This window comes from Dipteris shenzhenensis, chromosome 8, assembly GCF_047967505.1.
Source record: "Dipteris shenzhenensis isolate YYH24624 ecotype China chromosome 8, Dip_SZ_1.0, whole genome shotgun sequence".
Taxonomy (NCBI): domain Eukaryota; kingdom Viridiplantae; phylum Streptophyta; class Polypodiopsida; order Gleicheniales; family Dipteridaceae; genus Dipteris; species Dipteris shenzhenensis.
The window spans coordinates 32,667,590-32,680,421 of NC_141603.1; the positions used below are offsets into that span (position 1 = coordinate 32,667,590).

At 47.5% G+C, this 12,832-nt stretch overlaps 1 protein-coding gene across 2 annotated transcripts in view; it reads left to right on the forward strand.

Moving 5' to 3' along the window:
- The window catches only part of LOC147899396 (uncharacterized), a 103,138-nt gene that overhangs the window by 22,914 nt on the left and 67,392 nt on the right, over positions 1–12,832 (forward strand). For both annotated transcript variants that reach the window (XR_015541397.1, XM_087377891.1), the window contains exons 5-7: positions 279–392; positions 645–746; positions 1,045–1,230. Coding sequence is in view for 1 of the 2 variants with exons in the window: in XM_087377891.1 (XP_087234017.1) it covers positions 279–392; positions 645–746; positions 1,045–1,230 (402 nt within the window). In the remaining variant the exon portion in view is untranslated. The remainder of the gene's footprint in view (positions 1–278; positions 393–644; positions 747–1,044; positions 1,231–12,832) is intronic.

Genomic DNA, 12,832 nt, shown 5'->3' on the forward strand with positions numbered 1-12,832 from the left:
TTGTAGATTAGTTGGTTCAGAGTCATTTGGCTGAGAATTATGAATGAAGGCCAAATAAGGATTTCTCTTTCATATTACAAGCTAGGTCCTATGAATTAGAGCCTCTGCAGTGGTAAAGCGTGCAGCTTATAGTGTAAACACCTCAAGGGCAGTCTTAAAATGACTTTTATGAGGAGGTTTCCTTTGTTTAAAAGCTATAATTGTGTTGAGGATTGCAAGACCTTACTCATAGTTTTCTAATTTGTGGTTGGGGTGGTTGAAATGCAACATCCATTCAGGATTTCTATCTAGATCTTGTTGAAAATGGCCGAAGAATCACTCCGCGTGAATATCTTGAGTCTGCATTGCAACCTATGGCTGGAAGTGGGAAGGCAATTGCAGCTAAAAACGAGGTCAGATTTCTATATTTGCACATCGTTCAAGTGTTTCCTTGAGTACTATAATTTTCAGGGATGACTCAAATTTCAAATATAGGTAGTCAATCGTAGCTCAAGGGCAATGTAAATCTTGCAGTTGAATTGTAGACACCAATTCGAATTCTCATTTGGGTATTAATATATTAATATTTATTATATTTTTGCTATTTGAGTAGGGTTAGAATAGGTTGATCTCTCAATGATGCAGTTTTCTTTTGTTTGGACAAGATTCGGGAATCCATTCGTGCTCTCTTCCCTGATCGTGAATGCTTCACATTGGTTCGACCACTCAATGAGGAGCGTGATTTGCAACGGCTGGATAGAATTCCTGTAAGTGTGCTTCAATGCCAGTGCATCACTTTTTAAGAAGGCTGAATCATTGTGGAGAGATTTGTTTGCTATAGGATTATTTTGAGAATGTTCAATGTTAAAGAGCTTTGTTTGGCTTCTTATCTGGGGAAATAGATTGTTGTTTTCAAGTAGATTCACTACCACAGAGTACATTGTCCCAAGTTAGTGTATGTGCAGTAAAATGGCAGTAAAAGTTTGCATCTGTTGACATTACGAGTACTGCTTTGCATCTCTTTACATATGGCCTGCCCTTACTTTTGCTTTTTGTGGCCAACAGCTTGAAAAGATGCGCCCTGAGTTTCGTGCTGGCCTGGATACACTAACAAGGTTCATTTTTGAGAGGACAAAACCAAAGCAACTTGGATCCACCATCATGACGGGTCCTTTGTTAGCAGGCCTCACCCAATCCTTTTTAGATGCTCTTAATGCTGGTGCTGTGCCAACCATTGCAACATCATGGCAGGTAAAGTTCGTGACCTATCATTTCTATGTTCATAATGGAAGGGTTTTGACCTTTTTTCCCATTGAAGCTCTCACATATGAAGAGAAGGGATAAGTAGTAATATCTGAATATGAAGTTGACATTTTCTGATGGTGCTTATGGATTCTTCCAACAAAGTCTCTACCTCTTTCTGGCACGTCTTCATTCTATATCATCTTGTATTAAAGACTGCCTGATCTATGGGACTGGATACTACTATCAAAAGTGCTCTTACATCCAAAAAGTCTGAGAAAAATATATATATGGTGCAGTATGTGTCTAATTAACTGGTGTGCTGGGTCGAGGAATTTGCTCCCTTGAACTTCCTTTAGGCAGGTGCCCATTACTTAGCTGGATGTTCCAGGAGGGCTTTGAGAATGGTAGCATTGCTACTGTATTTTCCCTTGATATCGGTGTATGTTTGGCAATAGAAGAGCGTGTCTTCTTCATTTTTCTACCTCCTAGGGGGGCAGATTTTGCAAGCTCTTGTATCCCTTGGGATTTTGGATCTTGTCCATCTACCCCTTTCACCTTCAAATTGTGAGAGCTGGTCCTTCTTTTGCATATTGAGTGCCATTTGAAAAGTGATACATCCTCCCCGAGGTACTCTTGCGTTTCGTATTCATCCATTGGATTGATTTTCCATTTGTAGAACTCCACTTTCAGTCCCAAGTCTTGCTATAATTTCTGTAGCGTATTTGTGTAACCAGATTTCTGATATCTTCCACATGATCAGGGATATCTGCAGCATGTATTCCCAAAGCTCCATCCATTTAACGGCTTCTTCGTGCCATTCCGTGGTTTTTGTGGCCTCCATTGCCTTGCGTGGGATCTTTTTTTCACCATTTTCTCAAGCTTGTTGAGGCAGACCATGTACACATTGTTAGAGATGACCCAACAGAGGGTACGCACAGGGGAAGACTGATAGTAATGCCCAGGAGCTCACACAGTGTGATGTGGGGTGTGGAATCACAAACTTCTTAACTTATGTGCATAGATGTGCAAGCCAGTAAATAGACAATGCTTAGAGACAAATATAGAAGCAACACTTTATATTTCCGTCCGTCCAGAAACTAGGACAGGATACAACACCAAAATGTTCTTCAACTAAAAGCCTGGCACTTCTAGATCTTTGAGCCTGCGTGCTCCACCTTGAGCATATGTAGACTCTCTGTCTAGATCCCTTCCACCTTGCTGTCCGGAAGCCAGCCTAGGTGGGCAGCCACTCTAGCTCAGTCTGCAGCTTCTCCTAGGTCACCTTGTCCTCCTGAATGTAGGCCTGAGGCTCCCCCTTTGCTGCTCCTGTCTGCTGTCCTGAGGGTTGCTCCAAGTGATGATGAATGAGGGCTGGAGGCTCTCCTTTTATAGGCCCCCAAGGGGCTGAGAACTCCACTGACCCAGGCCCAAGATCTGGCTGACCTGGTCAGTTCTTCCTGCCCCTCTTGGCCGACTTTTCTGGCCCCTCCTGGGCTGACTTTACTGCCCTATATAAGGGCTGTTGCTGGACTCTTTTGGGCTGCTGCCTGGCCCCAAGGGCAGCCCACATTGGGCCCTACCCTTGGGCACATCTATGGCCAGGTGGCTGGACCACCATAGCCTTCACCTCTGCCCCTTCTGTCCTGCTGGTTCTGCCCTATGCCAGGCTCTCTCCAGCCACGTGTGCAGCGCCGTACTGATCCGTACTGCTGCTGAGGTCAGCCGCCATGTGTCACCATCACAGCTTCATAAATGTGCTGTTCTGCATTTGCTTTGAAAGCTTGCAGCCCTCTAGCTCCTCTCTTTTCCAGGTACTCATTCCACTTGTAGTTATCCGCAAACTGAAGCCCTAGGTATTTGTATGATGCAACTGTAACCGGTATCCCCAAAGGGCAGTGAACAGATAATAACCAGCAAATACTCAATTTACAGCCACTTAGAACTTTCCAAGGCAAACAAAATCAACTTAGAACAGAACACCTAAGAGCTAGATCGCCCCCGTCTTGCACCGGACACTTGATTGGCCCTAAACGTAGCGCCTCTTTCAGTATCTTTTATTCAGAAGCCATGCAAATGCAAGAATGGCACCGTAGTGCTTCAATCCACAGATAGCCAACTGAATAATCTGTTCACAGGCACTTCTGTCCTGATCTGCAATCACAGAAAAGGCATCCCAATCCAGTGCAACATTCCATGTAAGCCATTCTTCCGAATCTGGCCGAGGGTTCCAACCTGGCAGCTCTGTACCACTAGGGGAGTCCTGGTAGGAGAGAAATCAGCCCTATCTGTCTTGGTAGCTCTGAATACCCGTCAAGGGATCCTAGCAAGACAAAAGCCAGCAAAACAACCACACCTGGTTATTCCCGGCTAACAGAAAGGCCAGCTGCGCAAAGCAAAAGGATCTGAAGGTTCTGAGGCAGTAGGAAAGCTCCCGGAAAGCAATCAACCGATAGGAAAGATGGGGAAACCTTGGAAAAAACAGCAAGCAGGGAAAAACTATATTCCCTGGCAAGATCTCTGGCACTCGGGCAGATGGAAATCAGACAAAGCAACCCTGGAAAACCTGTCGGAGGAGAATTGCCAACTCTGGAAGCCTCCTGGTGAAATTCACAATTCCTTGAAGCACCTGGCTGGCCTCGCAGATGAAGAAAACCTGAAAGCGGAGCGTGGGAGATCATCGGAGCAGCCCAGATCAGGAGAAAACTGAAAGCGATTTGCTAGAAGAGCTTTCTGGCAAATTGTGAATTTCTGGAATAGGCTAGGGAGCTTCTGCAAACTGCGAAATTGCCTGGAACAGCCCCGTGGGCACCCATAACACTAAATCGTCCAATCTGGAAGGGGTAAGAAGCTTGGAAAAGTGCGCAATCATTAACTGCATGTCCTGGAAGGCACTGTGGCAAATTGCGATTCCAGCAACCGGCCCTGACAGGCTGCTAGTGGATTGCGATTTCCTGTTGTAGCACCTGCAAAAAGCGATTTTGCTGTCTTGGACCTGGCAGGGCTCCTGGGTGATGGCAGATCTAACAAATAGGCTCCCGGAAGGTGTGTTGGATAGCTGGGAAGCAAGAAAAACGAGATTCTGAACTGAGAGGAAGCTGAACCAGCCCTGACTTAGCCCCCAATCCACTTGAGCCAAAAATAGCTGCACTGACTTGCCCTGCAAATCACTGCATTTTTACCCCTCTCTTACCCTCAGATCCTTTGCCTTGGCCCATGGAATTAATTGCACTGAAGTGTCCTTTACATATTTAATCAGTTTGAGGCCAGGTCAGTCAACGTAAATTCCTAAAAAGTAGAAATTCATGTCCCTGTGATGTGACAGACCCCCCTCTTGAAATAGAACAAATGTCCTCATTTGCTGGTTCAAATCAGCAAGCACAAAAATCAGAAAACTGAAAATACTGAGTGGCAAACTCTGTAGGTACCTGTTCAGATGTGTGCTTGAAATATCAGAAATGCATAAAGAAAAATCAGGAAATATATAGAATGGATGGCTTGGTAGAGCTCGAGATAACCAGCCATTCCAAATATACAATTAGAAATTGACAGTGACTAGTACACTGATCCAGAAGTCTCGCGGCATATATATCGTCAGCAAGCGGTACCTCGGGTGACACCGATAGTGTCACCAAGCGACCTCTAGATATCTGGAGCGGTCTGAACCAAGGGAGTGGAGGTGCTACCCCCCTCTTGAGCATCAGGCAATGCTCTAGACACACGCTTTGCTGAGCCTGAATGAGACCCAATCGAACTTGGCTCAAAGTTGCATCAACTAAGGTGAATCCACTAGTTCACCCTCCTCCATCCATATCACATCCAAATAGCGACGAGGAAACTCGACCACTGTGTGCCAATAATTGTTCTTGAATCAAGATCTCGTCTTGTTCCTCAGTCTTTGGCTGTTCCTCATAAGGCTTATTCTTCGGCACATCCTGTGCTTTCACTGCACAACATTTTGACTGAATTCTCTTAGCAACAACGGGCCTCACCTCTTGAGAGAGATGATGATATCCGTGATCCCAACATCATCTAGAACCACCACATATCTCACCCCCTTGAGAAAGTTGCTGATATCCCGGATAACCAGCAAATACCCAATTTACAGCCACATAGAACTTTCCACAGCAAACAAAATCAACTTAGAACAGAACACTCGAGAGCCAGATCGCCCCCGTCTTGCACATAATACCAGATTGGCCCTAAATTTAGTGCCCCTTTTGGTATTTACTTATCTTTTATTCAGAAGGCATGCAAATGCAAGAATGGCACCGCAGTGCATCAATCGACAGATAGCCAACTGAATAATCTGTTCACAGGCACTTCCGTCCTGCTTTGCCATCACAGAAAAAGGCATCCCAGTCCAGTGCAACATTCCATGCCAGCCCTTCTTCCGAATCTGGCCGAGGGTTCTAACCTGGCAGCTTTGATACCCACTAGGGGAGCCCTGGCAGGAGAGAAATCAGCCCTATTTGTCTTGGTAGCTCTGAATACCCCTCAAGGGATCCTAGCAAGACAAGAGCCAGTAAAACAACCACACCTGGCTGTTCCTGGCAAACAGAAAGGCCAGCTGCGCAAAGCAAAAGGATCTTAATGTTTCGAGGTAGTAGCAAAGCTTCCGGAAAGCAATCAACTGATAGGAAAGCTGGGGAAACCTTGGGAAAAACAGCAAGCAGGGAAAAACGAAATTCCCTGGCACCCGAGCAGATTGAAATGAGGAAAAGCAACCCTGGAAAACTTGGAGGAGAATCGCCAACTCTGGAAGCCTCGTGGTGAAATTCACAATGCCTGGAAGCACCTAGCTGGCCTGGCAGATGAAGAAAACTTGCAAGCAGAGTGTGGGAGACCACCGGAGCAGCCCAGATCAGGAGAAAACTGAAAGTGATTTGCCAGAAGAGCTTTCTGGCAAATTGTGAATTTCTGGAACAGGCTAGGGAGCTCCTGCAAACTGCGAAATTACCTGGAACAGCCCCGTGGGCACCCATAACACTGAATTGTCCAATCTGGAAGGGGTAAGAAGCGTGGAAAAGCGCGCAATCATCAACTGCTTGTCTTGAAAGGCACCGTGGCAAATTGCGATTCCAGCAACGAGCCCTGAATAGGCTGCTAGTGGATTGCGATTCCCTTTAGTAGCACCTGCAAAAAGCGATTTTGCTGTCCTGGACCTGACATAACTCGTTTTGTGTTTGAATTATCATGAATTTTGTCTTGACAATGTTTAATTGCATACCTGAGTGTTTGTATAATTTACCCAATGCATTCAGCTGCGCCTACATGTCCTTTAGGTTTTTTGCAAAGAGAACCACGTCAGTTGTGTAGATCCATAGGCGTAAGGCATAACCTGCAATTTGGACTCCCTCTCCATCGTGTGTTATTTAATTAATGAATAAATCAAAGAGAGTTGGTGAGAGGGGGAAGCCTTGCTTGACTCCTATGTCGCACTTACGATTATCTTTTCCTTCCCATCTACAACCAAACGTGAGGAATCTGAGCAGGATGCTCATCACCCAACCATGACAGCTACGAGATACGATCCCTAATCAAGAGTTGTCCCCTCAGAGCCACAAGCTGAGCTACTGGCACGAACTCCCAACTAGGTCTTGACCGGTCTAGTGTCCCATACCACCAGGTGGCGCCTAGAGGCCTTGGATCTGCTTCTGGGCCTTGGGCTACACTACTAAGATGTAGGCGTGTCCGTGACTCAATCCAAGATCATACCTAGCACTAGGAAACTAGGCTTGCTCCCATTGGCTCTTTGAAGACTGAACCTTTCGGCCCCTTTATAGGCGATCCGCCTTTTTCTTTCTGCAATCCTTTGCAAAATGTCATGGCGTATCACAGTAGCACTTCTTCTTCTGCTTCCTCTTGGAAGTCTCCTCGTCATTAGAGTTGTCTTTCTAGGACTTGTCACCGTTAGGCTTGCCCTTTCCTTTGCCAGCGTAATCCTTTGCCAGCAGTGCCTTATCGTCTTTGTCGTCGATCTGGGTAGTTGGTCGTGTCTAGTTTCCCAGACTCTCCGAAGTTAGGGATAGTGAATGAGAGAAAACTGGGGGAGGAGGAAGGGAGAGCAGGGGCTGAAGAGGCTGTAGCGGTCGACATCTCTGGTGTTATACCACACAGCAAAGTCAACCAAACTCAAATTTTAGTAGACGAGAACTCTGAACGCACCTGATTGAACCTGAGTCACTTTGCTTCTCGCAAGAGCACAATCCTCCAGTCATGGAAGTCGATTCCCAAGAGCGTCTGAATCAGGGTCGTCCTTCAGCAAGGTCCCTGTCTTCAGGCTCCCGCACCTGTGAGCCTCCTACTTGGGCTCTGATACCATGTTAGAAATGACCCAACAGAGGGTACGCACAGTGGAAGACTGATAGTAATGCCCAGGAGCTCACACAATGTGTGTGTGGGGTGTAATGTGCATAGATGTGCAAGCCAGTAAATAGACAATGCTTCGTCCGCAAAGTAGGACAAGATACAATACCAAAAGGTTCTCCTACTAGATGTCAAGCACTTCTAGATCTCTGAGCCCGCATGCTCCACCTCAGAGTACATGGGATCCCACGCATTGAGGCTACACCGATGGTAGAGGCGACGGCCTTCGTGGCCACTATTCTAGGGGGACTGAGCACAGGACTAGTAGGTAGGGAGGGACCCCAATCGAGAGCAGCCCCTGATCATACGGTTTTTTGAAGCTCAGGCACGACTTTCGGCTTTATGTCATAGGTCAGGCTTACGAGACCAACCAGCAATCTCCATGGATGAGGACCTCACTCCACACAGGTTGAGGAGAGGCACTTCCTGTTGCAGCAGCAGGATCAAGCCCGCAAGGAGGGGAAGTGGGCAGTAGTACGAGATGGACAACTCCTTACAGGCCCTCATCGGGCACCCATCTCCCCTCCCACATAGGGAGGTGGGGTCTTTGAGACCCAAATATCCGAAACCCTATCCTGCACCATCTAGAACTGTAATGGTATCTTATGGTCAAAACCAGGGAACTTCTCGGAATTCTTTACTGGTCACGACATAGTCTTTTATACAGAGACAACATCAGAGTCCATAGCGCCCCCACTACCTGTAGTCAGTGGGTATACATGGGAGTCTTCCTACAGAGATGAGATGAGGGATACAGGAGGGGTTTGAGGGTCAGGAGGGGTCGCATTCCTTTACAGATTCACACTTTTGGGGGCCATCTTAGTGGAGCAGAGAGATGCACATTCCAGGTTTCTTTGGATCCGGATTCGGCACATGGACAGCTGAGATCTGTTTATTGTAGTTTGCTACTTTCCCCCTGAGACCTCGCACTTTGCCAGAGATATTCGAGGTGAGGATGAGACATCTCCATTTGTTGCTCTTGATCAGTCCATTGTTGACTTCTCTAGCCGCGGAGAAGTCCTCCTAGTTGGGGACTTCAACGCGAGGACAGGCGCTCGTCAGGCACCACTCCTCGACTTTAGGGATGATTCCACTCTACTGCCAGACATTGACCTTGAGGAGGTAGGTATGCTACGGGTTTCGGCTGACAGACGAGGACCATTCACATCTTATGGGTAGGCCCTATTAGACCTCGACAAGATGCATGATCTCATTATTTATAATGGTCTTGATAGATGGCCCGCCTCAGGTGGTTTCACGTGCTTTCCACATGGGGGAGGCTCCAATATTGTTGACTACATCATGGGATCCCTTGCCTTCACATCTCGCATCACTGACTTTACCGTAGCACTTCTCCCTCCAGGGGCTGATCATACCTATCTTTTCTTTAGCATTTTCACTCCCCGTCGTGCAACACTTTCCACCCCGTTGAGTTCTTACTCCACCTATCATGATATACGCTTTGATCGTGATCACTCACCTACTTACTCTGGCCGTCTGTACATACTTCTCGCCTACATTGACTTCATACCCCTATTAGAGGATCGTGCTTCCCTAGTCACCCTATCACTACACGAGGCTGCTCTTCACATTGTCCCCCATACCACCTGCTCCACCTGCCCACCACCCCCTGGGACCGTACCCTATAATAGTTGGTACGATGATGAGTGTAAGGCTTTACGCCGTCAGCTCAGATTCGAAACTAAAAAAAGTCTTCTGAGCGAACTAGAGACGCTACGTGAGTACCGTCGACTGTTACGGATAAAGAAACTAGACTTTGTCCGCCAGGACGAGAAGGAGCTACTGAACATTTTGTTCAATAACAACTCTAAGGACTTTTGGCGGAGATTTCTAGAGGGACGCTCCCCCTCACCACTCAGTGACACTCAGGTGTGGTTTGATTATGCACGTACACTCTATGATATCCCAAATCAGCCAGTCCCTAATCTCTCAATATGCCACGCCCTAGATCCTTCTCCCTCTTTACTAGGGAGGGGGTAAAGGATGCCGTTATGAAGCTTTATAATAGCCGAGCGAAGGATCATGAGGGACTATGCAATGAGTTCATTGCATATGGGATTAACCTCCTAGCTCTGATCTTAGCAAAGCTATTTAATGAAGCTGTTTGTTTGGGGTTTTTATGTACCTTGACCATTAACACTATCTCACCTATTTACAAGGCAAGGGATTCCATGACCCCGGAGAACTACATGACCATTATGATTGGACATGTCATGTCCAAGATTTATGAATCAGTATTTGATTTCGTGGTCAATTGATTTGCGAAGTGTCGAGGACTTAGAGTAGCATGAAAGGCCGGATTCTAGCGTGATCATAGGACCATGGACCACATTCTCACGCTTAGATGTATCATTGAGGAGGCGAGGGCATGGAAGCAAAGGGTTTACTGTTGCTTTGTGGATTTCTGCAAGGCATTTGACACGGTTCCGAGAGTCCGCCTCATACGGAGCCTACAAGATTTGGGTTACGACCAGGAGATCATTTGGGCTGTCATGGCACTTTATGAGAGAGTCTCAGGCAGAGTCCGGGCATGATCTGGGTGGACAGATGAGATCATGAGTACTATTGGAGTCAAACAAGGGTGTCCATTATCACTTACCTTGTTTGGCCTCTACATTGACGAGCTTGAGACAGTGATGCAGACACAGGGGGGTAGGTTGCTCTCTTGCGGGCACGTTGATCTGGATATTGCTTTACGCAGATGACGTGGCTCCTCAACAGAGGGTCTTCAGAGACACTTGACGCACTACAGTCCTTTTGTGAGTCTCAAGATTTGAAGGTCAACTTGGGTAAAACCAAGGTTATGATCTTCAATACATCTCCAGCCGTCGTGTGCCAGGAGCAATTCGCATTTGATAGGTCACCTGTTGAGGTAGTTTGATCATACACTTATCTTGGGGTCATCTTTTTCGGACCCATCTTCAGTATGAGACCCGCGATGCAAGCACGCTTGAGCAGAGCATATGCTTCATTGGCTAGGCTAGAGAGACAGTGCTTCCGCTCTCAATTTCAGGATCCACGAACCAAAGGGTTGCTTTTTGACTCCTTGGTCCGTCCAACGGGAATGTATGGCAGTCCATGCTGGGGGCCATACTTGTCGGATACAGAGTGGGCCAGAGTGGAGCAGCTACAGGTTCTCATGTTATCACGGATGATCCGTGGTAAGCCATCTGTTCCTCACCAGATCAATCGGGGGAGTTTGGGTCGCCCCCATTACAGCTAGATGCTGCATTTCAGGTCACCACGTATTTGTATCGAGTCAGGGAGTATGGGGATTACACCTCTGGGCGTAGCAGGCTAACATGGCTAGCACTGTCCTCTTCTATGGCACTTGCAGCAGGAGGAGACCAGAGGTGCTGGTATGCACGCACAGAGAGATGGTTTGAGGGACTGGGGCTCCATATGGATAGACTACCTCCATTCCAGTATAGCATGGATGCTCCGTTTTCTCCCCTCCTATTGAACAAGGTCAACCAGTTTATCTGTGAGGATCTATTACAGCTACACACATTCCGGACCTAGCTAGGCCCGAGTAATCTTCCAGTGAAGCTGGGCTTCTACAGAGATCACTTCTTACATATCATAGCGGAGGGTTCATTGATCCACCAGGGTACACTCAGATTTACTTACCCCACTCACCGAGGATCTCTCTTGGGCAGTTCCAGGTCTCTTCACATAGACTTCGTATGGAGAGCAGTAGAGCAGAGAGACTACCCAGGGAGAGGCGCATATGCACTTTGTGTGACATGCAGGAGATTGAGATAGAGGAGCACTTCATCTTCAGGTGTCTTGTTTACTAAGAGATTCGAGGACGTTTCTACTGCCTCTTCAGAGATAGCTATGGGGTTTTGGCCTGATTCATCTCCTACCCAGACCAGCGATGTTTGGCAGGTTTCGTTCATGAGGCACTTAGACACCGCAAGAGGATACTTCGAGCACGGAGACAAGAGCATACTTTTTCCTTGGCTGATCCCTCTCAGAACCCTATCACGGAGTTTTTCCAGCCAGATCACATGGACACCCATGACTGTGACCCAGAGCCTAGACCCGAGAGCTCAGACAGAAGGCTGACACACAGATCACACTTGGGGACATCCCCTCCATGTTTAGAGTCGGATCCCGCTTGACGGGGGTCATAGTAGCCTTGGTTGGACGCAGAGCTATGACCTGGAGACATGCCAAGGCTGCACCTTTGAGTGGCCGACATCACTCTATCGCTGATTTCATGCCCCCATTGCCTCATCCACCTTGATGTCTTGATGGTGATGATGATGATGATGATGAGATAGTCGACTACCGACATGACATGACTATGTTGTACTTAGGATTTAGTACTGACATTTTGCATTTTTTGCATTTGCATTGGTGTGGATGCTCGTTTAGTAGCTCCACCACGAGGTTGGTTTCAGGAACATGTACGGAGCTCGGGCAGGAGCCCTAGAGCTGGAACAAGCCTGGAGCAGAGGCCAGATAGTCTGGGACAGATTGCGATGGATCTAGGACATGGAGGCAGCAGGTTTGGGGTGGTCTGCCCTTGAAAGGAGGGCCAACGCCCTATTGTTGTGGACCAAGGGCTCTTGTAATTAGAGCCCTTTAAGGGCGGTTTTCCAGCAGACTGGTCAGCCTGTTTGGGTCGGCCAGAATGATGCTGCTGGTCAGTTTTTTAGAGCAGGCCTTGGGCCTATATAAAGAGGCCATTGGGCCTCATTCAATCATCACTTGGAGCAGCAGACGGGGAGCAGACAGCAGCAGCAGCAAGCCCACCCTTGGACCTACACACAGGAGGAAAAGGAGGCTGACATAGGGCTGCAGACTGGAGCTTAAGGTGCTGCCCACCTAGGCTGGCTTCTGGACAGCAAGGTGCAAGGGATCTAGACACAGAGTCTACATTTGCTTGAGGTGGAGCACGAAGGCTCGGAGATCTAGAAGTGCTTGACATCTAGCAGGAGAACCTTTTGGTATTGTATCCTGTCCTACTTTGCGGACGGATGGAAATATAAAGTGTTGCTGCTATATTTGTCTCTGAGCATTGTCTATTTACTGGCTTGCACATCTATGCACATTAAGTTAAGAAGTTTGTGATTCCACACCCCACACACACATTGTGTGAGCTCCTGGGCATTACTATCAGTCTTCCGCTGTGCGTACCCTCTGTTGGGTCATTTCTAACATGGTATCAGAGCCCAAGTAGGAGGCTCACAGGTGTGGGAGCCTGAAGGCA